At 51.0% G+C, this 27,357-nt stretch overlaps 1 protein-coding gene across 3 annotated transcripts; it reads right to left on the reverse strand.

The window, feature by feature from the left end:
• Positions 1–73: 73 nt before the first annotated feature.
• itpr3 (inositol 1,4,5-trisphosphate receptor, type 3) lies at positions 74–24,964 on the reverse strand. Of its 3 annotated transcripts, none has more exons than XM_047039890.1 (58): positions 24,496–24,964; positions 21,227–21,297; positions 20,260–20,381; positions 19,983–20,069; positions 18,987–19,145; positions 18,761–18,859; positions 18,434–18,517; positions 18,178–18,324; positions 17,984–18,079; positions 17,816–17,860; positions 17,570–17,712; positions 17,073–17,172; positions 16,825–16,985; positions 16,539–16,680; positions 16,273–16,434; positions 15,943–16,115; positions 15,480–15,599; positions 14,259–14,450; positions 12,668–12,919; positions 12,403–12,547; positions 12,149–12,296; positions 11,758–11,951; positions 11,551–11,671; positions 11,381–11,435; positions 11,133–11,298; positions 10,793–10,939; positions 10,600–10,665; positions 10,197–10,316; positions 9,968–10,090; positions 9,634–9,834; positions 8,999–9,250; positions 8,769–8,894; positions 8,357–8,482; positions 8,108–8,228; positions 7,770–7,951; positions 6,971–7,119; positions 6,740–6,848; positions 6,529–6,622; positions 6,259–6,434; positions 5,961–6,120; positions 5,673–5,845; positions 5,349–5,549; positions 5,072–5,182; positions 4,793–4,888; positions 4,491–4,592; positions 4,306–4,392; positions 3,950–4,060; positions 3,588–3,780; positions 3,381–3,500; positions 3,049–3,221; positions 2,775–2,939; positions 2,082–2,271; positions 1,867–1,953; positions 1,616–1,734; positions 1,290–1,455; positions 1,031–1,191; positions 494–655; positions 74–285 (listed from the first exon to the last, which is right to left on the reverse strand). In XM_047039890.1, the coding sequence occupies exons 1-58, from the start codon at positions 24,585–24,587 to the stop codon at positions 169–171; spliced, it is 7,962 nt and encodes a 2,653-aa protein (XP_046895846.1). In that variant the 5' UTR covers positions 24,588–24,964; the 3' UTR covers positions 74–168. The 3 variants fall into 3 exon arrangements, with proteins under 3 accessions (XP_046895846.1, XP_046895845.1, XP_046895844.1); XM_047039889.1 differs by having other exon boundaries at positions 1,616–1,731; positions 10,787–10,939; XM_047039888.1 differs by having other exon boundaries at positions 10,787–10,939.
• Positions 24,965–27,357: the final 2,393 nt, after the last annotated feature.

Genomic DNA, 27,357 nt, shown 5'->3' on the forward strand with positions numbered 1-27,357 from the left:
GGCAACGTGAGCTAAATGCTAGCAGAGGGCTCAGGCGCTCAGCCTCTACAAATGGTTGTAGATGCGGACTCACGATGTGATGTCATGGTCTGTAAATGTAGGGACAGGAAATGAGGTCATTATTTGTAAATGAGGCAGGATGTGCGGGGGAGGGTGTTTTGATGTCGGTCATGGTTTGTACATCTGATGGTTCCCCCCCGCAGCGCTGGGGGTCATGTTGGGGCCGCCTCCTGATTGGACGTCTACGAAGCCCAACCTCTGCCTCCTCTTCCTCTGCTCGGTCATCTACAGGAAACACAAAGTCCCACTGTCACATGACCATATCAGGAAGACTATGTATCTATTCCCTGAGCTTGGATAGATAATCCCTTTATCGTGGCTGGCCTACTGTAGGGATTATAATCTTTCGTGTCATACGGTAATCCTCAATCCCCCTTCAAACAGAGGTAGGTGAGGTGGGTGTGCAGTAGGGCGACCAGGAAGTGAGTCTGACCTGTTCCTTGAGTTCGGTGAGCTGTCCGGTAAGCTGCAGGACCACCCTCATGGTGGACGTCAGTCTGTCCTGCAGGTTCCTCATCTCGTTCTGCTCCCCATCCTGGTCCGTCACCACCAGAGACATGGCTTGCATCCGAGGGAACCAGTCCAGGTTCTTACTCTGAGAACAGGAGAACAGGGAACACTCTGTAGCCTCCTATGGAACCATCATGAGTTCTCCTCAGACCACGCGTAACTCCAGTTAGTTCTGTCTACAAGAACGTCCAACATGGATACCTTGATGGACCAGTACTGGTGCCAGTCGGTCTCTGTCCAGCGTCCTGCCCTGCCTAACTAACCATGATCATGATGGACCAGTACTGGTGCCAGTCTGTCTCTGTCCAGCGTCCTGCCCTGCCTAACTAACCATGATCATGATGGACCAGTACTGGTGCCAGTCTGTCTCTGTCCAGCGTCCTGCCCTGCCTAACTAACCTTGATCATGATGGACCAGTACTGGTGCCAGTCTGTCTCTGTCCAGCCCTGCCTAACTAACCTTGATCATGAGGGCCACGTAGCTCTCAGGCCCAGTGTAGTCTGTCTTGTTCTTCTCCCGGACCAGCACGATAAAGTACAGGTAGTTCCAGATGTTGTGCTCCAGCTTGATGTGCTCCTCAAATGACACCGTCTTGTTGTCAAACTTGTCCCTCTCCAGACCTGGAGGAGGGGGTGCAGGGCATCAGAACACCCTCGCACAGACACACACACACACACACACACGCGCACACACACACACACACACTTCCAGCACTCACCGCAGATGAAGCAGGTGGTTTTGAGGACCTCTTCCTTCTTCTGTTTCTCACTCCTCAGATCCGCAAAAGTATCGATAATGACACCAAAAATGAGGTTGAGGACAATGATGATGACAATGAAATAGAACAGCAGGTCGTAGATCACACGGGCAGCAAACAAAGGCTCCTGTTCAGGAAAGGGAAGAGAATTGAACTATTTTAAAATATAGGCACAGTGTAGGAGTGGTCAGTCCTTTGTAAGGTTGGCTTTCTGATTGGTTAGTCTTCTGTTTATGAATGTGGTTTATATTAGGGTGTGTACGTGTGTGTGTGTTCTGTGTACGCACGTTTTTGGAGGGCTTCCGCAGGACGTCCCCCACCCCTCCCCCGTTGCGGAGGCCGTGGTTCATCACGGTAACGATGCACATCAGCAGAGTGTCGCACGCCCGCTCTGAGGTGGGCTCTTCTGCAAGGAACCACAATCAGACACACACACTGGAAACCTCTCCCTGCAATGCTGTAGCAGACACCTTCAAATCACCAGGAGAAACCATCCTGGCTGAGGTTCACTTCCAGCTCTCCAGTCCCTCCCTCTCACCTTCAGCTCCATCCTCCGAGGTGCAACTGACTCCGTCTGCCGTGCACGACGACAGGAAGTCCTTGGACGCCTCTGATTGGCCAGGATCTGCACACGAGAGGCAGTCAAACAACACACATCACACTCCCTCTTCCCCCACACGTCATTCATTTGGAGCCCATCCGGTTCACTCTGGTAGAAAGCCCTGTGAAGCTTCTTCTCCGTGGGGTGGCTACCTGCTGCTAGCTGCAGGAGGGGGTCGACCTCCATGATGAAGTCGTTCTTGAGGCAGAGGAAGCCCACGATGGAGAAGAGGTAGACCAGGATGAGGGCCAGCAGGGCCGTCAGCAGGATGGAGCGCCCGTTACGGGTCACACTCTTTATCACGTTGAACAGAGTCTCCTCCCGGTAGATCAGGTCAAACAACTACCACACACACACACACACACACACACACACACACCACCACCACACACACACACACCACACACACACACACACCACCACCACACACACACACACAGCAATGTGACACACAGTGTGATGGTGTGTGTGTGTGTGGTGGTGGTGTGTGTGTGGTGGTGGTGTGTGTGTGGTGGTGGTGTGTGTGTGGTGGTGTGTGTGTGGTGGTGGTGTGTGTGTGTGTGGTGGTGTGTGTGTGGTGGTGGTGTGTGTGTGTGTGGTGGTGTGTGTGTGTGTGGTGTGTGTGTGGTGGTGTGTGTGTGGTGGTGGTGTGTGTGTGGTGGTGGTGTGTGTGTGGTGGTGTGTGTGTGGTGGTGGTGTGTGTGTGTGTGGTGGTGTGTGTGTGGTGGTGGTGTGTGTGTGTGTGGTGTGTGTCTGGTGGTGTGTGTGTGGTGGTGGTGTGTGTGGTGGTGGTGTGTGTGGTGGTGGTGTGTGTCTGGTGGTGTGTGTGTGTGTGGTGTGTGTACCAGGATGCTGTAGAAGAGCTCGTGGACACACAGTCCCAGAGTGCTGGTCAGGACGTAGGCCAGGTGATACAGGAACTCCACGTCCATTACCATTGCGCGGTATCCCATAATAAATGTGCCGTTGTTGCCAACAAAGCTCACCACAAACACTATTTTATTGATGAGCTACAAGAGACAAACAGAGGCAAGTCACACACACACAATGAAAGGTATTAGAAGGAGAGGTATTCTAGTCTGGCTCTGAATGCTGTCCACTTGACCCATGGAGCCTTACATTGAGCGTGCCCAGTACGATGAGGGTGGGGCCGATGCCAAAGTAGTAGATGGACCTGATGATGAGGGCCACGGAGAGGGGCCGCAGGCCGTAGCGCTGCGAGAACAGACCCATGATGGACAGGCCAGCAAAGCCCCAGAACAGCATAGACAGCATGGAGTCATCTATCGCTCCTGAGAGGAGAAGAGAAGAGAAGTGAGGAGAGGAGGGCGACACGGTGACATCACAGTGGTGGGAAATCACACGGCTGATCTGACTCGTCAGCCTTCTTAGCAAGCCCACACACACACACACGGTAAAACGAACACAAACACACACTCCCTCGCCCCTACCTTGCCCAGAGTCGTAGGGGTAGAAGAAGGCGATGATGAGGTTGATGAAGACGGCCAGGTTGAAGGAGATGGAGCCCCACAGAGTCATCCTCCTGGAGAACCAGTACAGCACCGGCATGCCTGTCACACACACACACAGAATGTAGACCCTGTATGTTCCCCACACACGGTACACGGTCACACCCCCCAGGTCCGGCCCCGCCTTACTGCGAAGCTTCTTCTGCCACTCCATCTCGTTGTGCAGGAAGGAGGCCTGCTGGAAGAAGTGAGTGACCTTGCTGCCCTGCTCGTCCTGCTCCGTGGTGTTGAACACCCGAAACTTGGACTCCTCCGTCAGGAACTCGCAGATGGGGTGAACCGGGAACACGATCTGCTCCATGCTGCGGTCGTCACGCACAATCTGGCATGGAGACAGAGAGAGAGACACAGAGAGAGAGAGACAGACAGACAGAGAGAGAGAGAGAGAAGTGTGGAAGATGGGACAGACAGAGTTTTTAGGATCACCAGTGAGATATGATGGCGGCGTTACTGCAGCAGTGCTGTGGAGGCGTGGTTGTGCGGTGAGGGACCTCGATCTGAGACGTGTGCTGGTCGTAAAACTCCAGAGGGTCCTCATCCTCGCTCTCAGCCGGAGCCGTCGACTTCAGCATCTGAGACAGCGGGCGGTTGTTTAGGTTGAGCTGTGGGAGGAGCCGCGTTAGAACATTCTAGCAACACAACATGGGGACCAAGCTTCACACATCAGAAGAACACACCATACACACATAGTAGATAAAAAGTAGACAAATATTGAGGCACGCACAGGGATAGAGATAGAAGGTAGATAGAGAGATATACGTAGATAGAGGGATAGAGAGACATAGAGAGAGAGTGAGATATGAGAAAGAGACATATGGATAGAAAATTTAGCTAGACAGACACTGACCATAGAGGAGATCCCATCTTCTCCCTCTTCCTTGGTTCTCTTAGGAGGCTTCAACAAGTTCAGTAGATTCTTGTTGTGTCTGGCAAGCTGAGACAGGCAAACACGCACAAACAAACATGTAAACACGTCTCAGATAGACGATCATGGCATTCCAGGGAGACCAGGGAGAGCAGGGAGGGTGTTACCTGAAGACCCAGGATGTAGATGTTGTGTCCCACCTCCCGAGGAGAGACCTCGCCACCCTCACACTCACTCTCCTGCTGGTACGCCTTCTTAATCACCTCCACCTGCACATCCCACACATCACCATAAGGAACCACACCGCTTTCACCCTGCACTAAAAACACACGCCTGTAACGGTCCTTTCAGACTTGTTTGGAGTTCAAATCTGACAAACAGATGGAGGATAGATGTGGAGAGTGAGAGAGGGGGACGGATTGATGAAAGAAGGTGAGTGTTTTTGATGAAGGGAGGCATTGTGTCTGACCAGCTCCCGGGGTCGGAGATTAACCAGGATCCTCTCTGCGTTCTCGCTGTCGTGGCGACTCTCCATCAAAGCCAACAGCAGCTTGGAGGCGTTGTCCTGGAAACCGATCGCAAAAAGACGTGGATACGTTTGAAAGCAGTCGTGCAGTCACGTGATGGAAGTACAGTATGCTGGGAGCAGAGCTAAGCCCGGGGCTGCAGGAGCACTAAGTGTGTATGGTAGACCACCACCTCTAGTACGTATCATGGTGTGGTGTACAGAGAGAACATGAGAGGGCACCTTGAGCTGCAGCACCATCTCCATCTGGTACCGACACAGAGGGCTGATGTCATTCAGGATCAGAGCGGTGATGATGTCAATACCGTTGGACTCGTGGGTCACAATGCAAGTCTGAAACACAGATACCAACAGACAGACGGACAGACAGGCAGAGACCTTAGTGGATTATGCACAGACCTCCACAGACAGTCAGGCTTCAACACACTAGAACTGTGACTGGATTTATCCATCTGCCCTCAATGGGAACTGGGAACTACTCTGTGATCGTCTATCTGACCTGGTTCTCCTGGCAGGGCCCCTGGCAGTACTCTGTGAGCGTCTCCAGGGTCTGGGTGATGAGGTCCACGTTGCCCTCGTTGATGTAGAGCCCCAGCAGGCCCAGCCCCCCGGTGGTGCTGCCACACATGATATCCAGGAACTGCAGCGTCTCACACACCAGGTTGTAGTTGTTCTTGTTGTTCTGGCAGCGCAGGAAGTTCTGGACAGGAGGGAGGGAATTAACGACCAAAGGAAATAGCAGCAAAGCAGGAGTGGACCTGTTGAGGAAATCCGGAGGTCCTTTTCTCCTTCACAGCGGTGTGTTGTGCGTTTGTGTGCGTACCTGCAGGTCCTGGTTGTGATTCTCACAGAGCAGCTGTAGGAAGCGGAGGATGGGCTTCATGATCAACACAGCCGGGCCCATCTCTGTCTCGGGCTCCCTCTGTTCCGGGGCCGCCAGGGCGGGGACCACCACTGGGGCGATGGAGGGCCCGGTGCTCAGGATAGGTAAGCCCCCTGCTCACAGAACCAACCACAAGCTCGTGAACAAGTGTCCTCTCTGACCCATGGGCCCAACCTCCATATCCCCACCAAACTTCTCTAGTTGATGTAATGGCCCCGGCCTCCTCACCTGTCTCAGCGCCCCCCTCGTTGGCCTTGTTGCTCATCTCCCCCACGTTGACCGACACGGTGGCCTTGATATCCTGCTGGGCCTCCTTCATGCGCTCGTTCAGAACCTTGAAGAACTTCTCCGACTTGTTGTCGCCCATCATCAGCTTGTAGAAGGAGTTCTGGAGGAGACAGAACGCTGCTTACCCCCCTGACACGCACCCCTCCTCTCAGCCCTAACACACGTGACCAGTGGGTACTGTGTGTGTGTGGGAGAGTATGCCATTCTGTGTCAATGTGTGTGTGTGTGTGTTATGTACCTGTATTTCAGTGTTGCCTCCCTCCAGGAGACAGATGGCTAGCTGGATGCTCTCCTGGAAGATCTTGTCGTTCTTGGTGCTCATCACCAGGTCAGTGAACAGCTTAGTCCCTCCTTCTCTGTCCAGACGACACTGCACAGCAGCAACGGCAGCCCAATCCCTCTCCTGCTCCCATCCTACACACACACACACACACACACACACAGTAAACACCCTGCACGTTCGTGTGATAGGGCCATGTTTAGTACTTGGGGGGCCTGCAGTACGTACCTACAGCCCCTAGCTCTGCCAGGTCAGTCTTGGGGCTGTTCTTCTTGTTGGGGAACAGATAGTTCTGAAGCAACACTCTCCTCAGTGCTATACCCTGAGAGGAGAGGCACATGTACAGTTAACACACCAGCCACCCACCCAGCCAGCCAGCCAGCCACCTAGGCAGAAATCCAGCCTGCCAGCCAGCCAGGCAGGCATCTCTGCTCCTCACCTTCTCATCAAAGTCCAGGGTTCTGATCAGCATCTCCTGGAGAGTCCTGAGGACCTTGATACACAGCTTCTCCTCTGAGCTCATTAGAGCCTTGGTGTGCTGGATCAACCTGACAAAACACACACGGGTCGAAGAAATGTAAACTTTTGGTCAGTTCCATCTGGTATGTTCCTGGATCCCCCCCCCCCCCCCGACCCTCTCTCTCTCTCTCTCTCTCTATCTCTGTCCTACTTGGAGATGAAGCCTCCTGATTCGCAGCGCTGCCGGGCATCTGTCCCCTCCAGGAACAGCAGCTCTGGTTGGTGCAGCACGTCCACCAGCACCGACAGCTCTGCATCCACCAGGGGCTTCAGACGCTCCTCCAGGGTGTTGATGATGTCCTGGACACGCCAACACACCAGGACAATGTTACAACAATGCTACAGCAACGCTACAGCAACAACCACAGTGGGAGAGATCATGAGGAGGACAGCAGTAAACAAATATAAAACAGTAAATTATATTTATTTTTTTTAACCTTTATTTCTTTAAGGAAGAATCCATTGAGAACATCTTTTCCTAACGATGGCCTGAGGAATATACAACCAGGCGCGTAGCCAGTAATGGGCCAGGGCGGCACTGACCCGCCCACATTACTCACTGGCCCGCCCAGGCAAGTTTATACAAAATAAGAATACAATTAATTGTTATTCTCCAAATTTATTTAAGAAAATATATGAATATAAACCTGATTTACTTTTGATGTTTGATGGTGTTTGTGTTTAATTTGTTTTCCGAATAAAATGGAACTGTTGAAGCACGTTGTAGGAAGCCTCCGGAACGTCATTGGTTGCTATGGTTGCTAGGGGTTCCAACAGGAAGACTCTGAGCGGCCTTTAGCCAGCTAACTTTGCTAGCTGCTTTTTAGCCAATGTACATCGCCACAAAAACTACAAGCCCACTCACTTTTGCACTGGCCTGCCCAAAATACAATTTCGGCCTACGCCACTGTATACAACCAACAGTAATTGACCAGATGTGACCCCCCCACCTGTAGTTTTTCGATGATGTTCTTGTAGTCCCAGGGGTTGTTGGGCGCGGCAGGGCGGGAGGAGCGGGAGGAGCTCTTGTAGTTGGGGTTGGAGCGGGACATGGAGTTCAGAGCACTGAGGCTCAGCATGCTGCTGATCTGGGCCTCCAGGTCCAGGGGCCGAGAGATGGAACGGCTCTTAGCTACACACACACACACACACGCACGCACACACACACAGGATGATGTGGTTACAGTACAATGTACTGTGTTACTGCACTATGATGTAGCTACAGAAGGATGGGATGTAGCTGCAGTAGTGTCTGGCTGCAGTGTGACTTGGCTGAGGGACCTCAGACCTGTCAGGTGCAGGGTGCGTATGCAGGCCTCCACCAGGCCGCGGTGCTGCTGCTGCAGCCAGGGACAGTCCAGCAGGCGCATGCTGGACTGGAGCAGCTGGGTGACGATGGTGTGGTGGGTCTGGGGACAGGGAGGGACAGGTCAGCCTAGCTGGATGGACGACTTGCTTTGTGTTTGTTCCGTGTCCCCTCGCCTACCCCCCTCCCCGTACCTGGAGCGAGGTGCTGTTCCCCCCCCCCTCCCCGTACCTGGAGCGAGGTGCTGTTCTCAGAGAAGGGCGAGCTGAAGAAGGCGTTGATGGTGTCGAAGACCACGTTGATGATGTACTTCTCCAGGATGGGGTCTGTCAGACGCTTCTCACGTTTGCTACACACCTGGAGAGGACAAGGGGAGAGGAGAAGGGGAGGGGTGAGGGGGAGGGGGGAAGGAGAGAGGAGAAGGGGAGGGGGGAAGGAGAGAGGAGAAAGGGAGGGGGGAAGGAGAGAGGACAAGGGGAGGGGTGAAGGAGAGGAGAAGGGGAGGGGGGAATGACAGAGGAGAAAGGGAGGGGGGAAGGAGAGAGGAGAAAGGGAGGGGGGAAGGACAGAGATGGGAGAGAGGAATGAGGGGATGGAACTATGAACACACCCAACCTGGTCATGTCCACAGTACCAGACCTACCCGGGCCATGTCCACAGTGAAGTCCTCAAACAGATTCCAGATGTGGTTGCTGGTGTAGATCTCCTTCATCTCCACCTCAGTGTCGACATAGCAGTGGTTCACAAAGTTCACATAAGCCACCTTCACCTGGGGGACCAGTAGGAATAGACGAAATATCAGCATCACAACTTCATCAAGTGAATGAAGGATTAAGATGAGTCGAAAGGCTCCTCCTTCTCCTCGGTGCTTGCCTCTGTGATGCAGTCCTCGTGGGTGACCACCCTGACCACGTCCTCTAGGGGCAGCAGAGAGGTGCACTTGATCTCGGTGTAGACGTTCTTGCCCTCTGCGCAGGCAGCCAGCAGCTCCACCAGGGAGATGTGGTACCTCAGAGGGCTGCTCTCCCCCACGCCCTCCCGGGCCTCGGCCATCAGATCCAACATGGTGGCAAATGACGCCTTGTCATTGTAGAACACCACCACGTCCTCCCCTGCGTTGGTCAACTGGAGGCAGACGTGGCCCACTCGGTTAGTAACAGGGAGACGGAGAGGTGGGTGTGGGTGTGTGTGTGTGTGTGTGTGTGTGTGTGCAGGTGTGTGTGTGTGTGTGCATGTGTATGTGTGTGTGCAGGTGTGTGTGTGTGTCTGTGTGTATGTGTGTGCAAGTGTGTGTGAGTCTGTGTGTGCAGGTGTGTGTGTATGTGTGTCTGTGTGCAGGTTTGTGTGTCTGTGTGTGCAGGTGTGTGTGAGTGTGTGCAGGTGTGTGTGTCTGTGTGTGTGTGTGTGTCTGTGTGTATGCGTGTGCAGGTGTGTGTGTGTCTGTGTGTATGTGTATGTGTGTCTGTGTGTGCAGGTGTGTGTGTAGGTGCGTGTGCAGATTCTCTCACCTCAGTCATGATCATGTCCTGACACTTCTTCACGTACTTGCCCTCGGCCTTGATGATGGTGTGCAGGAAGTTGAGGTACTGCACGTGGCGGCCGTGCGTGGCCAGGCAGTGGATGAAGTGCTGCAGCACCACCTCGCTGATCTCCGTACACAGCTGGTAGTTGTTCTCGAAGATCTGCTGGACCGTCTCCGCCTCTAAGAGCTGGTGAGAGGAAGACCGGGAGTTAGAGATGGGTGGAGAGAAATGAGAGGGGGAGGGAGAGAGAAAGGAGAGGGAGAGAGAGGCGGAGAGGGTTTCTGAGGAGAGAGAGGGTCGAGGGACAGAGGAGGCTGACCCCTGGGTTGAGGAAGAGGTTGAGGTTCTTGTGGAGCAGCGCCTGGTTCTCCTGGTTCCCCTTGCAGAACTTCTGCAGGAACAGGTGGGTGTACTTGATGATCTCCAGCATCTTGCTGTCGTTCTGCAGACGTACACAGAGAGAGAGAGGAGGGGTTACCTTCCCTCACCAGTGTCCATGCATGTGATGCGAGTGGTTGTGTGTGCGTGTGTGTGTGTGTTGCCCTCACCTTATCGTAGGAGACCTGCAGCAGGTCCAGCATGACCTTGTGAGCCCCCATGTTCTTCAGCAGCCTCTGCTGCTTCTTCCACACCCCGGAACTACACATCTTATTTAGGCGTTCCAGGATCTGACAGGAACATGACATCCACATAGAGTGTATGAGTATGCAAGGCCAAACACACTAACTTAGACTCCATACTTCTACGACTATGACTCATCAGCCTGGGATGTGTGGGACAGGATCAATTATTATTATGATGATGATACAGTGAAAAGATAGAGAGAAAAAGAGTGAGAGAGGATGGATGAGGCATCTGGAGTATAGACGAATGAGAGTGTGAGAGAGAGAGAAAGAGAGAGAGCGAGGATCAGAGAGATAATGAGGGAGAGGAAGGTGAAAGCAAGCTGACCTCTTTGACCTTCTGGTAGTTCTCGTTACTCTTATCCTTCTTGGGGGTCGAGTCCTCTGACGCCGTCTGGGGAAAGAGAGACATCAGTCAGCATCTTGGGGGATGCAGAGACGCCTGTCTGCCTGCCTGTCTGCCTGCCTGTCTGCCCGCCTGTCTAGCCGTCTGTCTGGGGCTCCACCTGTCTCACCTCTACCTTGTCCTTCTTGCCGTCCCCTCCCCCCGAGCTGTTCTTCTTCTCCACCCACAGCTCAGACTTCTCCACCATGGTCCTCAGGAGGTCCAGGTTGCTCTTGATCAGCTTGTAGCTGTCCACGTCCTGGGCCGAGATCAGCAGCTGCACCTGTTGGCCGGGTGTGTCCAGGGGAATGTGTTTAGGTTGATTTTTTCTGATGTATTTTTGGGTGGCATTTCTGCCTTTGTCATTTTTTTAAGAGACAGTATAGTCTGACATCAAAAGCCCGAGAGAAAGAGGCAATGACTGATGGACATTTTCTCTTGTCTCCTTGTGTGTGTGTGTGTGTGTTGCGACCTACCTGTTTGAAGGTGTGTAGGACCTCCTGCCTCTGGCTGAAGTGTTTGAAGAGCAGCTGCAGCGCTCCAGACACCAGGGGAGGGTAGTCGTGCATGGTCAGGTGGATCAACACCCTCAGGAACATCCTGCCGCCCTCGTCGTCCACCTCCAGGATGCTGTTGCCCTTCCTGACACACAGAGGGACACACGGTGACCAGGAGGCCCCCGGGGGAACGTGTGGAAGGTGTGGGGCGGAGAGCGTGAACCTACCCTACGCCAAACATGGCCTCCGCTTGCTCCCCGATCTGCTGGAGGTTGATGGAGGCTGAGAAAGGACAAAAAGTGCAGTGTCATTTCATGACATTTCATGTCAAGTGTGATGTCATTTAAGACAGAACAGAACCCCTCCATATGAGTGTGTGTGTGTGTGTGTCACCTACCTGCTTGCTCCATGGCAGTGGTGGCGTCTGCGTCGGACATGGGGTAGACATCCACAAACTCCTTCTTGAAGACGGAGAGCAGGAAGGAGAGGCGGTAGTCCAGTCTGACGTTCAAGATGAACTGGAGGAGGGAGGGAGGGTGGAGATTACGGATGGAAGTCGAAGGGTCCTCTGGTTTGTCTGTGCCGTCAACCGATTGGACGATACCTGCAGGATCTCGAGAATCTTGAGCTTGGTGTCCATGACGGTGACATCCATCTTGTCGATGCTGTCCTTGGTGCGCAACCCCCCCTCCAGACCCGCTAGGGCTTGGCCCACTCCAAACATGGACTGCTTCCTGCTTAAGACCATGGTGGACATGATCTGACCCATGCCATGGATGGAGCGCTTCATGTTCTTTACTGGAGGACAAATGGATGCAGGAATGAAGGTTCGAATGTGCTCTCTGTCGGCCTGACTGCCTAACCATCAATCTGCTTGCCTGCCTTTTCTGCCTGTTTGGCTGACTGTCTGTCTGCGTGTGACCTGTCTGCCCACCACCTGCTTGTCTGCCTGTTTGTCTGTCTGTCCTCCAGTCTGTCTGTCTCGACAGTCTCACCTCCAGCCTCGTCGGGGAACATGGCTCCCCCGGTGAGTCCGGGGCTGGGGACACAGTCGATGATGCCCAGCAGGGTCCTGGTGAGGCGCAGCAGCTCAAAGAAGCTGTAGAAGCCAAAATAGATGAGGTGTCTGGCCAGACTCACCACCTGCAGGGGGCGACAGCGTGTCAGTCAGTCTGGGAACCTTACCTGTGTGTGTGTGTGTGTGTGTGTGTGTGGGTGCACGCTAGGGTGTCTGTGTGTGTGCGTGCACCTCGAAGGTGAGCTTGTTCTTCTCCTGGTCGTGGAAGGGCAGCTCGTCGTTGAGGACGTTGTTGAGGTACTCCTCCATGAAGACCATTGTGTTGGCAAACTTGTTCTTCTTGTTGTCCCGAGAGTCGTCCATGTTCGAGTCGTAACTGAGAGGACAGACAGAGCATTCAGTCGGATAACAAACCCCCATTCATGGAAGAGCTGGCTCTGGCATTCTCTACTGTCGTGGTCATCAATCAGCGGCGTGGTGTATACAGCGGTCGTACTCTTTGATGGTGATGGAGGTGGGGATCTCGGCCCACAGGCGGGCGAACTTGACCGGGGTGACGAGCTCCTGGGGGTCGCGGTCCACGTGCGCGTGCAGCATGAGGCGGCAGAAGGAGGCGCGGAGGTCAAAGGGCAGCGTCTCGTCCATCATGCACAGGAAGATGAGCTCCACGTCCAGCTGCTTGGAGATCTCATCGATGGCCAGGTACTGCCGGTCCAGACACATCCTGGCATAGAGCTTCAACTGGTACCTGTACACACACACATATACATAGACATATATAAATATATGTTATATATAGTAGGGATGGGAAGATTCAACGGTTTGCATCGGTGCTTCGGCATAAAAGCTCACGATGCATTTGCCCGGATCCAAAAAGTGTTCACCGGACACAATGAATGTGGGATGAATCGCGATGCATCGTTTCTTGCATTTTTGCATCGGTATAATCCAATGTATTTATATCGAATCGTGTGTAGGCGAACACCTTTAGTATTTAGAAATGTGACCAATAATTTTATATGTAGATAGATTCCTCCTCTCTAACTGTTTCTTAAGCGCACTTTCATCTCCACTGCTGTCAGTAGCCGATTCTCGTAAAATATCTCGGCCAAGTTTCGCGCGAGTTGGAGGCGTGTTCCGGCGTGTGTTATCATGGTGGAGGAAGAGGTACATGTTTCTAAGAATTTCAATAAATCCAAGGTTTGGCAACACTTCAGATTTTCCAAGAAAGATGGGCAATTTGACAAGACCCATGCAATTGGCAAGTTGTGTCGTGCTGCTATAAAGTGCACAGGCAGCACGGCTAATTCAGGAGTTCACCTGAAGAGGCTACATGGTATTTGTGTGGAGACGTCTGCCTCCCCCTCGGATTCAGCTATAGCTACAGTCAGTGGCATGCTCCACCGGTACCCCTAGCAAGAATATGAAGCTATTCTCCGAGAAACAATCCCTGTTGTGTGCGACAAAGTAAGACGATAGATAGCTGAGTCAATGAGAAAAACCTTAAATAGGACGTATGAGTTCAATTTAGTGTGTGAGGTGCTATGACAGTGTTGACAGCAGCTTGTGCCAGTAATAGTTTACCCTTTTTTACATTCAGAGAACTCATACAACAGGAAAGAAGGACTGGTTTAAGGGAAGGTCCAGGCCTGATTTTATTGTATCTTTTGTCAGACACTTTTAATCTGTGAAATAAAACGTTCACTTTTTTAGTTAATTTATGATTATCTGTCTGACAAAGAAATAAATCATTATGTACCATATTAAATTGCATAGCATCATTGTTTCGCATCGCATCTCGTTGAATCGCATCGTGTCGAATCGCACTGCATCGCAATAGGGGTGAATTGTATTGCATAAGTAGTTGCTTTAATGTATCGGATCGTTGGCAGTGCGTCGAGATGTGTATCGCGTCGTCCTCAGTGATGGACATCCCTACTATATAGACACACACACACATAGGTAAGGTCATGTGTGTGTAATAAGGTCAGGTGGGTGTACACACACTTAAACATACACACAGGATAAGAAAAGAATGACGAGAAGTGTGTGTATGTGCCTGGGGTGTGTGTGTGTGTGCCGCCCACCTGTAGTAGGTGAGGACGTTCTCGTCGTGGGCGTTTCCCTGGCGCGCCTCCTGTGCCAGCTGTCTGATGCTCTTCTCCTGACGCTCGTTGGTCTTGTCGGTCCACACCAGCCACACCTCGTCGTCCTCCGAGAACTCATCCAGCACCAGGTACTCTCCTCCACCATGAGACAGGTCCTTAGGGACACGCCGCCTGTACACACACACACACACTAGGGGTGTCACGATACCAAAAATTCAGTAGTCGGTGCCAATACCATTAAAATAACACGATTCTCGATGCCAATTTCGATACCATGGTAAAAAAAAAAGAGGATTGTCTAAGATTCCATGTAGGCTACTTGAACCATGAACTTCTTTAAAATATTTGAAAAATAGCAAAATGTCCTACAAAGACATACAAAACATGTGCAATAGAGCATAGCACAACATAATAAAGTGCAATTAAGCCATTCAGCTAACAAGATGAACATGACATGAGTTTACCTTCTAAGCTATGGGCTAACGTTAAAACTACAGCTAACCTAAACTATGTACATAAGCCATTGTAACACACGTGCCCACCATCTCAAACATCATGTAACGTGTATTTTAGTATGACAGATTAAACAAACAGAAAAAGAGCATTCTTTGGATGTATTCAGAATTTCGCCGCGACTTCAACGAACATTGATTTATTTTGTATGATGCCAGATGTTAGCATCGGTGCTGCGCCTCTTCTGGAACTGAATCAGAACTTGCCTTGAATTCTTTAAACAAATCCAGATGATGATCTTTCAGGTGCTTAGCTAAATTGGAAGTATTCCCCCTTGGTCTGAAGACTGCGGTAGCATTTTTTGCATAATGGCTTCTGCCGATTAATTATAACGCCACGGTCATCTGCCTCAAACGCAAACTACTTTTTTTGCCTTTCTTGTCAACAGGTCGAAGCGGGGCGATCGCTAAAGCAGCAGTTGTTATCTTGTTTTTCTTAATGTAAACGTCGACTGGAACACTCCTGAAGGCGCAGCACCGATGCTAACATCTGGCATCGGCGCTCACGGTACTTACGGTGCTTCAAAAAAATGGGCCTCGTCGGTGTTTTGTTATTTTAGCATCGGAAGGTACCGTAAGTATCGGTTCTCGTGACATCCCTAACACACACACACACAGGTTGGTAGGACTTATGTGTGTGTGTGTGTGTGTGGGGGGGGGGGGGGTGTGGACAGGCAGCACTACTCACTCAGTCTTAATGAGGATGTCCTGGTTCCGGGGGTCCAGCACACACTTACAGATCAGCTCCTGAGTGACTGGGATGGCCACGTTGTTGGACACGCACAGGTCTGAAAGGTAGTCCAGGAACCTGCACGGCAGCACACACAGAAACACACACACAGAAACACACACACACAGAAACACACACACACAGAAACACACACAGAAACACACACACACACACACAGAAACACACACACACACAGAAACACACCCACACACAGAAACACACACACACAGAAACACACACACACACACACAGCTGTTCAGATAAACCCACCAGTCATAGAACAGAACAAAAAACAGGAGCAAGTTCTGGGAAAGAAGCTGTCACTGGCTTCTCTCTCATCTTCTCCCTGTCACCACCTAGCCTCGTAAGGGCTCTCCCTCCCTCCCAGCCTCCCTCCCAGCCTCCTTCCCTCCCTGCCTACCTGGGCTCCCTGTTCTTGCGAACCAGGCTGACGAAGGTCTCCACCTCAGTCTTGGTGATGTGCTTCTCCAGCAGCTTGCGGTTGTTGTGCAGGAGAGCAGTGATGGTGTCCTCGGCCAGGATGTCATACCCAATCTGGCTCTGCATCACCCCAAACTGCTTAGCTATGTGCTCCTGGAGGTGGAGGGGGGCGCAAAGGGGACACAGGGGAAGGACGGAAAGGGAAGGGACTGTTTGTCAGCCGGCCAACACATTCTCCAGGAGTTATGACTTGCTGGAGCAGTACCAAGAGCTGTCGTGGCGCTGTTTGATGATGTCACGACTGGGTCACCTGGTTTTTGCGGTAGTCCTCCTGGGAGTGTCGGAGGACCCGGTAGCACAGACGGAACATGTACTGGTAGGGGGCGTTCTTCTGGTCACTCAGCTCCTCCAATCGCAGCAGAGGGCCCTCCCCCCCTTTATCCTTGAAAGGAGCCTTGATGATTCCAAACACCTGCGGACACACACAGAGAAACGCTATCCCACAGGATGTTCTAGAAGCCGTGCTACAGTCAATGAGCCGGGAGCAGATGTTGTGGTAGTGCTTGTGGTTCCGACCTGTTTGAGGATGTTCTGTTCCCTCATGAGTTTCTGTCTCTCTCTGTTGGCTTTGGTCATCACCACCTCTAAGACAGGCTGCCCACTGCTGGTCTGGTCCACCACGAAGAACACCAGGTCTTCCAGCAGCTTGATGGCAAACCTGGCGGTCGTACACACACACACATAATCACACACACTTCGGTCACACCTGGAGCACACCAAAGACCGAGCAGGGTTTTAAAGGTCAACAGATCTCTACTATCGTGGTTGACCCTGACCCCTTAACCCTAACCATGGCCCTTACCGGCGGTCGTTGGGGCTGATGAAGCCCTCGTTGAAGCGGTCGACCACGGTGCCCAGCATGAAGCTGGCGTCGTTGGCAAAGTCCAGGTCTCGGATCTCCATGACGGGCACAGACACGATGGCAAACGCCTCCTTGTCCTCTTTGGTGGGGCAGGTGCCCAGCTGACACACACACACACAGTTGAGCTGTGACCAAGCTGCTGACATACTGATGCTGGCTGTGTGTCAGTAGAGTGTAGAGGACAGTACCATGAGTCGTATGGGTCTCTCTTCATCTATGTCGATGGGAACGTTGGTGCTCTGGATCCAGGTGTTGGTGCACAGGTGTCTCAGACGCACGTATGAGTTACTGACACACACACAGACAGGCACACACACAGAGAGACACACACACACACACAGACACACACACACACAGAGACACACACAGACAGACACACACACAGAGAGAGACACACACACACACAGACAGACACAGACAGACACAAACACACAGAGACACACACACACACAGAGAGACACACACACACACACACACAGACACACACACACAGACACAGACACAGAGACACACACACAGACAGACAGACATACACACACACACAGACACACACACAGACAGACACAGACACAAAAGCAAAGACAGGCAGACATGTTAACAGACAGACAGGTAGAGACAACTTGAGATCAAAACCCTGGAGTTGTATGCTCTCTCCACAGCGTTGTGTTGGTGTGGAGGGTGGTACCGGGGTACGGAGGAGTCAGTCTTCTGCAGGGTGGTGGGGTCCAGCTCAAACAGAGAGGCAATGTCGCTCCCGTGAGGCACGGCAACCAACTTGTACTTGATCCTCTCCCCCAGACTGCGCTTGTTGGCACGGCTACTGTCAATCTGAATGGGGGTCAGGGATCGAACACACACACACACTATTTTCAACACTAACTGTCCAGTGTGCTGAATCAGAGGCTGTCAGCCTGGTTGTGTATCGACTCACAGTTGCAGGGATCTCAGTTTCGTCTCCTTTATAGCCTGGGTTCTCCTGCACACATCAGTACAACACATCAACCCACTGTCCTCACTCACAGAGTCATTGATTGATTGATTGATTGATGAACTAATTGATTGACTGATTCAAAAGCAGTCAGGAGGTCAGCAGTGTTACCTCAGCAGCTAGGTAATGTCCGGTGGCCAGGTGTTTGAAACGGTACAGACTATTCCAATGTCCCGCCCCTCCTCGACAGGGGTCATGATGAACAACCTGGGGAACCAATCGCAGCGTCAGAAAAGAAGTTTGTGACAGTCCATCCCACAATGATTGCGCTAGGGCGTGTTGGGAAGCACGATTGTGTCACTGACCTCGATCTCCCAGAGTGCGTTGGAGCTGGTGGCGGAGGTGGCGGACTGGCGCAGCGTGGTGCGCAGGAACACATGCAGCTTGGTCTTATACTCATCACACGTCAGGAACTTCTCCTGCTCTGCATGGAACAGCCTCACCACGTCCCCCTGGAACACACACACACACAGTCAGAAGAACTGGGGATGATGGTGGGGATGCTGATGAAGATGGTGGTGGTGGTGGTGGGTGTGTAGATAAATAACAGTGCAGACTCACTCCCTTTAGAAGTTCATCTTTGTGGTCACTGAACATCATGAACAGGTTGATCTTCCAACTGGTGTTTCCATTGACAGAGTTCACCTGGAGAGAGAGAGAGACAGACAGACAGACAGTAAGACAGACAGACAGGCATAAAGACAGACAGGCAGACAGACAGGTCAGACCCGGAGAGAGAGAGAGAGAGAGAGAGAGAACGACAAGCAGCCAGACATCCAGACTGGTGACAGAGATGTATACAGGCCTTCAGGGCTTCTTGAGTGTTGGAGCGAGGACAAGAATCTCTGCAGCAGAGTGTGTGTTGTGTGTGTGTGCTGCCTCTCTCACCTCCTTGCAGCCAGGGTGGTCTGACAGCTCGTAGCTGCTAGCGTGGAGAGGCTGGCCTGCGTTCACAGGGTTCAGCACCACCTTGTCCCCCACCACCACCTGCAGCAGGGACAGGGACCGTGTTGGGGATGGCTTCAAAACATGGCAAATGTGGATAATTATGTGTGTGTGTGTTATTGTCCATGTGTGTTAGTACACATGTGAGTCTGCAGTGTGTGTGTGTTACATTGTCTCCGTTGGCACGGAGCTTCCAGAAGGGCTGGATGAAGACCCAGGAGCCCTCGTTCCCCGTGCCGTCCAGCGTGACCCGCATGGCGTTCTTCTCCAGCAGCGCCGGCAGCCGCTTGTTCACCGTCAGGTACTTGTTACTCTTCATGTGCAGCAACTGGCAGGGCGCACAACACACACGCACACAGTCACACACAGCCATATTCCCACACAGAGTTACACATGGATAGTTCAATGAAGAGTCACACTCAAGACACTGGGTCACTCACGACACACACACACACAAACACACACACACATACTGGACAAAGTCAGTGGGATGTGTGTATTGAGTGAGTCAGCCAGTTCCCAGGGATAGAAGCCCCACCTAGAGAATCTCCCAGAGCCCAGCATCAGCCTGGGGAGTATTTGACTCCAGATAACAGCCCTGCACGGTCAATATTGACACCAGCTAAAGCTCATTAGATTGTGTGTGTGCATGTGTGATGGGGTGGGATTATTATTTCCACGTCAGACTAAACATGTGTTTGGGTGAGTGTGTATCTGAAGGTGTTTGGGTGAGTGTGTATCTGAAGCTGTTTGGGTGAGTGTGTATCTGTAGAGGAGGTGGTTGGGTGAGTGTGTATCTGTAGAGGAGGTGGTTGGGTGAGTGTGTATCTGTAGAGGAGGTGGTTGGGTGAGTGTGTATCTGTGGGGAGGTGGTTGGGTGAGTGTGTATCTGTGGGGAGGTGGTTGGGTGAGTGTGTATCTGTGGTGGAGGTGGTGGGGTGAGTGTGTATCTGTAGTGGAGGTGGTTCGGTGAGTGTGTATCTGTGGTGGAGGTGGTTGGGTGAGTGTGTATCTGTAGTGGAGGTGGTTGGGTGAGTGTGTATCTGTAGTGGAGGTGGTTGGGTGAGTGTGTATCTGTAGTGGAGGTGGTTGGGTGAGTGTGTATCTGTAGTGGAGGTGGTTGGGTGAGTGTGTATCTGTAGTGGAGGTGGTTGGGTGAGCAGACCTGCATGACCATGCCGTACTTGACAACGTCTCCATGGACCTTCTTATTCTCAGTCTCGTTCTGCTTCTGCTCCAGGTTAGAGGCATGCTGAACACAAACACACACAAACATAATTAGCTTCACTTGTCATACTGTAATTAAGTTTCCATCTTAATTTCAGTACATTAATATAACGGTAACTGCGGTAGCTATGTCAAACTAGCACTGTCACTTTATAACCTTTATTCAAATAGATGGAACCAATCCTAATTGACAGTGATAGTAAACCAAATGGTACCTGGAGTTTCTGTAGCAACACCACATCAGCTATCTTGTCCTTCTCATGTTTGGCCTGCTTGGCCTTCCAGAACTGCTTCTGGGCAGAGTAGCGGTTCATAGGGCACACCTTGAACAGACAATCTGGAGGGAGACAGGAGAGGGTGTGAGTCCGGATGGACCTTCACAGGTAGTTGAGAGTCTCTCGTCAATATTGACTTGGGCTGGGAGCTAGGGGTGTTTGTTGGTGTGCGTGTGTCTGTTTGACATGAAGGGCAAACATCATTTCCGTGTATAGTATGTCTCAAAAGGGATGTCAACAGGGCATGACAATGGGGAAGCATGAAGCTGTTGATTTAAACTGTCCATTGTGTGGCTACAGGGAAATAATCAAATCATTCAGTCCGGAGAACAACAGAAATGTAGACATGGCACACACACATAACCTGGACCTGTGTGATCTTGATATCACTTAACACATGTACAAGCTGCAAGGCACAGCAACATACAGACTGTAGTTGTATGAACTGTGGGAACAAGATGGACCATCATGGTGACATCCTGACAGGTTGAACACACTTGACACAGTTAGTGAAAAGTGTGTATCCAGGGGCCTTAACCTTTGGTGGAAAACTTCAAACTTCTCTCATTAGCTAGTTCCTTGGGATATTTATGACATTTATATTTATTTAAGATCCTCTGATCTGAAATACCAGATGTTGTATAAGTGTGTCACTCCAGCAGTGCGTGCTTGTGTGTGTGTGTGTGTGTGTGTGTGTGTGTGTGTGTGTGTGTGTGTGTGTGTGTGTGTGTGTGTGTGTGCGTGTGTGACATATATAGATGTCAGATGCCCAGGCACCAAGGAGACCTGGCTCCACCAGCAGATTTTCCACTGGCTGTCTCCCAGGGGTCTGACAGCTCACATCCTCCATCTCCAAATGACCTGCTACTGAGGACACACACAGACACACACAGACACACACACGCACCTCTGAACTTCTTGGGAGGGTTGTCCAGGTCCCCAGCTGCAGGCTCCACCACGCATCGGTCGTCCACCAGCCTGAGGAGAACACGTGGAGAAGATCACTGGCACCACCTCTACACCGCCTCCACACTCAACAGGTTCACAGGAGATACGATATAACACAACATTGAATCTATTCGCCCATTGTGCATTCGAAATTGGTTATTTTGCTGTCTATATCATGTCCATCATATACGTCAAGACATGTATGTGGTTCCCAGACACACAGACGACCCCGCAACTGACTGTCAGGAGAGCAAGATCAGTTATGGTGCAGGGTTGCCTAGGCAATGTAGGGATCAGTGACTCACTCGAGGGCCAGTGTTGAAACTGTATGCACAGTACTGTACAGAGTGAGAATAGAATGTGCTGAGTGGGTTATTGCTGTTCTTTGACAATGTATAATAAAGAGATATATATGACACAAACGCTTGCCTTTCCATGTATTTATGGTTCCATGTTTGTCTGGATGACGGAGCGCAACCTGCCTAGCGACAGGTCTGCTAGTCAGAGCGTGTCCCGGTGTCTCTGTGTGAGAGCCACCAGTAGGCTGTCTGAAAGGCTCCACTAATCCTCCTTCTTCACCCCCTGCCTGTCCTCCACAGTCCTGCCACACCATAAGTCAGTGCTCCTCTGGTTAGTGTCTGCTGCCTCCTATATCCTCATTGAATGACAAGGACCCTCGCCCCCCTGTATCGTCACCTAGCACCCCGCCCTATCTCCAGGCTAACTAGAGGGTGGGGAAGGATCTGAGCTGGCTTACAGTAGCCAAGCACAGAGGACAACACACGAGCACCTGGTCTTTGATTTGTTTACTATTTGCATCAGATAGCATGGATGGGTCCAGACACGAGCACAGACACACACACATGGACACAGACACACACACATGGACACACACACACGTGGGCACAGACACACACACACACACACTTGTAACAACAGATTTCCTACTGAGCCACTCAAGGACCATCAAATGAATTCACCCATCACAGAAATCCTTTCATGTTGTGAAACCCTACGGGACAACAGTGTGTTTTTTTCGCAGCGTGTCAATGATGAGTGTGCCTCACTCCTCATCGACCCGTCTGAAAGAAAGAGAGAAATAGATAGGGCCTGACCGCAAAACTAGGATGTAAGCTTGGCTTGTCTTAGTTCCATCTACTAGTTCTACTGCTCGCCATGGTAACAGCATATTGGCAGGGCAGGAGGGTTTGGTCAAGGAGTGACTGGAAAAGGAGGGGCTGGATGCAACATGGGGCCAAGGAGACTGAGACAGGGAGTCAGATGGCTGAGCGGTTAGGGAATCAGGCTAGTAATCAGAAGGTCGCTGGTTCAATTCCCGGCTGTGCAAAATGATGTTGTGTCCTTGGGCAAGGCACTTCACCCTACTTGCCTCGGGGGGAATTTCCCTGTACTTACTGTAAGTCGCTCTGGATGAGAGCGTTTGCTAAATGACTAAATGGAAATGGAGACTAGGAGCGGCCTTACAATGCGTTAACTGTTTAGGAAGGTGAGTGTTGAGGAGGGGGAGAGTTCTGGACAGTTTAGTGACACCAGCAAGGTGAACATGTAGCGCATTCCTGCATGTGAGTCATGCCCCAGGTGTGTTGAATAAAACACCTTTCTGCCTGGGGGAAGGGGGTGAGAGGGTAGGGGGAGGGGGTTAGGGGGGCTAGTTGCTCTGTAATTGGTCTTCTTGTGTTAGACCTCCTAAGTAGAATCGGGGCTCTCAGCGGAAACAAAAACAGCCAATCAGGGGCCTTTGTCAGAGTCGGCCAGGTATGTGACTCTGCATAGATCTGGGACAGCTTTCTGATTGGTACGTTTAAACACACATACCTACAGTACATACACATACCACCACCCCCCCAACCCCACCATACCACACACACACAAACAGGTACTGTCAAAACTGTGTCTAGTTCGAGAAAGGTGTCATTTAACAAGACCTCCCTGTGTCCCTTTATTGTTCGACATATCTCTCCTGCAGGCAGGACTGTGTAGTTAGACAGTCATACTTGGAAAGCCGTGTGCAGCACACAGGATTTGCCTGTATGGAAAGGAGTCCACCGAGCCACTCTGGCTGTGATTTCAGGGCCCTGCTCTTGGAGGCCTTGTTCCAGAGCCTGCAGCAGCCCCAGAGGAGGACTCCTCCTGCCAGGCTGGCCCAGGACTAGAGACACTTCTCTGGATGGGTGCTGTGGTAGAGGCATCGGTCTGCACCGGGGCAGACATGTGGTCCATACGAGGCCAGCTGAGGTGGGGCGCAGGTCCCTATCACACTATGACAACTGTCAATCGGAACTTCATCGGCCCTAGTCATTTACATTTACATGACATTTACATTTAGTAGACACTCTTATCCAGAGCGACTTACAGGAAGTACAGGGACATTCCCCCCGAGTCAGGTAGGGTGAAGTGCCTTGCCCAAGGACACAACATCATGTGGCACGGCAGGGAATCGATCCGGCAACCTTCTGAATACTAGCCCGACTCCCTCACCGCTCAGCCATCTGACTCCCTAGTCCAGTAAGGACCAACACGACATGCCCACCAACACAATAATACCACACAGACACACACAATATTGTTGAGGTCAGAGCTATGCAGTAGGGTAGACCACAGGAAGCAGCGAGAACAGAGTGACAGCAGCACCAGCCCTCCACTGGAAATCTACACACACCACCATGGCTCCACTTCCTTGCATACAGTGCACAAACACACACACATACACACACACACACACTTGCACCCACACCCACACACACAACCACCACTATCACAGGAACGAGGATGGGTATGTGTACTGTATGTGTGAAAAAAAGGAGCAAAAAAGAGAGACAGACAGAGCTTGATCGTGTGTCAAGTATGGCCAACTGTAGAGTATATTTAGAATAACAGCACAACCTCTCAAGTAATGATTCCCTTTCTCATCTCTGTCTCCTGATGCGAAGTCATAGCATGGAGAGCAATATTGGTCTAGCTGCAAGTAGGAACTCTCATTTATGGTCCCAAGTAATCAATACGTGTTTATTGTCTGTTTGCACAGAAGAGCAATACAATACAACCGTTACGCTAGCCAAGAAAGCACAGCTGGCAAACATCATATAAGTTGTTATGGTGGTAGACAGAAACCCCAGCTAGAAAGACGGGCGGGACAAGTCTTCACCGGTGCTGACAAACTGGTCAGATGCTGCAAACCCGTTAACCGAACCCCAATTATGAACTTACCCCAGAGTACTGATGAAGCCGTTGACAGAGCCCTCGGCATACAGGGAAACTATATCCCCGATGTGCAGAAAGCTGGACATTGAATCTGACATCTTTGGTTCCTTTTCCTGTTTCCAAAAGCAACTGAAAAAACTAACTTTCTCCCGAACTGTCCCTTTCTCTTCACCGAGAGCCGAACTCCTTGGAGCTCCGTGCGCTGCTCTTCCTGGCCAGGAGAACGTGCGCTACGGAGCCACTAACCTCATTCGAAAAAAAGATTTGATGTGCGTATGAACAAATGATACATTTGAACTGTGTTGTAGCTTTACATTAAATTCTCCTAAAGTAAGTGCAGAAGGAGCTGTGCGTCGGTCCAATGAGGCAGAGTAAGGTAGAGAAAGTGCCTCTCTGTCAACGTAGTGTTCATGTTGACATAGTTGGCACCTGAAGACGGCAGTGGAACCAGGAAGTACAATTGACAACTCCTGAGACGGAGCACAAGTACACTGGCCTGATAGCATTCACAAACCCCTTATCGACATGCCCCCTCCCTCGGAAATAAAGTAGAAGTTCTTAGAAGTTGTTCACTGTAGAGTAGACAGACTCTCACTAGTTAGCAACTGAAACGACTTTTTTCACTTTACACTGACCTTTAATTTACATTTTCACATTTCATACACAGTCTGTATGAAATATCTGCACTTTTGTATATTTATTTATAACTTTGTAAAGGTTGTGTGTGTGAGCAAGAAATAGAGAGAGGGGCAGAGACTGGAATTGTTCAATAATTTAGTAATTTCGTCAATTGTGTGGATCCTTCACCAATTGTTTGAGTTGTCTAGAATCTTCCCACTTCCTGGATTGTAAGATCTTTAGTCAAACCTTTGCATAGACCTAAGGTATGCTTTACATTTAAGTTTACATAAGAGGGGAAATGTCTTCCTCGCACTGTCATTAAACTGTGACAGCTTTTTAACAAGCTGTGTAGCTGTACATGACGTGTGAGTAAGAGTGGTTGGCGGGGGTGTGTGTGTGTGTAACATGTGTGTGTGTGTGTGTGTGTGTGTAACATGTGTGTGTGTGTGTGTTGTGTCGGGTCATATTCAGCTTGAGGCATAGCTGGACTTCCTGTCTCAGTTTTGGGTTAGCTGAGTCAGACTATTGCACCATAACAAGCTGCATGAAGTTCAGACAGGGCTGGACTTCCACAGTCCAGTGGGTGCTTAGCTCCTGATGTCTGTCAGAAGGTCAGAGTCGGGCAGCATTGACATTTAGAACAATAGGCCAGCCTTGTTGTGGCCAGCATAGTTAAGGTTCTGCTGGACACAGACTGGGACAGTCTACCGAACATGTGGCGGTATCTCATGTTTCTCAGATTCCCCATCTTTATTAATTTAATAGGACTGTCTTTCTTATTGAATCATCCTCCCAGTAGGTCAGTCCTCCACCCTGAACGAGCCACAACTGGAGGCTGTCCTTTTTTTCCCTCAACCCCAGACCAAGTTTCCCCTCAGACCCAACCACCCCTGTCCTCCTCACTGCTGCACATTACTTGAAGCGCAAATCTAGTCCATGACTGAAATAACCTTGGTGTTGTTTTAAATCCTGTCTTGTGCAGCATGAAAAGCTTTATTTTAATTCTCCAATTCTGAAATTGGGTCTCCTGTATGCTCATGTTTGTACACTGCTTGCCAGAGAAAATGTGTTCATGTTTCACCAAAAACAGGGTTTGGGAAGCATTGTCCTCCATTACAACAGAATCAGGATTCTCAGGCATTCCTGTAGTCATGTTCTGTGTCTGGCCCCTCCTCCCCTTCTTGTGTGCTCTTTACTTGGTGCTCCCCATGAGTGCTGTTGTCATTCTGGTCTCGTGCCACACCTGTCTGCTGGTCCACCAGCTATAAACCCAGGCCAATGTCTTGGGGACCATGGAGACCGTGTCTGCACAGGGGCCCCCTACCCTGTTTCCATGGTGACAAACAGAGAAGGCCAAAGTGGAACAGAGCATGAGAGTGGCCCGTGGAGTTTCTCTGGACCCACGAAACATTCCAGCCCCCCCCCTCCCCCTCCCATCCTACTAATGTACAGTATTACCACCTCAAACAACATCCCTGTGCTCACATCTAATACTAGCCGTCCAGATGAAGAACTGCTTTCAGCAGCACCCAACCTCATTGTGACGACATTAACAGGCAATCAACACACACACACTCTTTGAAGAACAACATGCAGTTTCACAGCCCTGCATGGAAAGACTGACACGAAAGTGGCCTGAGTGAAGTTGAAACTCTCCTCTCTGCTCCAGAGAAGAGCCTCACATCTCTCTACTCCCATCCCGCCAGACACAGTTTGCCATGGGCAGCTTTTCCATGAAGCTGGGTGGTTTGGAGAGGAGAAGCCTCCATCTGTGACTCTGTTTAGAAACGCTACTCCTGAGACCCCTCAATATCAGTCAGCCAAGTAGAGCAGAGATGGAGACAGGAGAAAGAGAGAGAGAGAGAGAAGTATAAAAAAAGTGGGAGAGAGCGAGTGAGCTAGAAAGAGAGAGAGAGTGAGCTCGGAAGAAAGTTAGTGAGAGAGAGAGTGAGCTAGAAAGAGAGTTAGTGAGAGAGAGAGTGAGCTAGAGAGAGAGTGGGAGAGAGAAGGTGAGCTAGAAAGAGAGTGAGTGAGAGAGAGAGTGAGCTAGAGAGAGAGTGGGAGAGAGAAGGTGAGCTAGAAAGAGAGTGAGTGAGAGAGAGAGTGAGCTAGAGAGAGAGTGGGAGAGAGAAGGTGAGCTAGAAAGAGAGTGAGTGAGAGAGAGAGTGAGCTACAGAGAGAGTGGGATAGAGAGAGAGAGAAAGTGAGAGCGGAAGAGCGAGTGTCAAGCACTGGGCGAGTCAGTTT

Source organism: Hypomesus transpacificus, chromosome 18 (assembly GCF_021917145.1).
Source record: "Hypomesus transpacificus isolate Combined female chromosome 18, fHypTra1, whole genome shotgun sequence".
Classification (NCBI taxonomy): Eukaryota; Metazoa; Chordata; class Actinopteri; order Osmeriformes; family Osmeridae; genus Hypomesus; species Hypomesus transpacificus.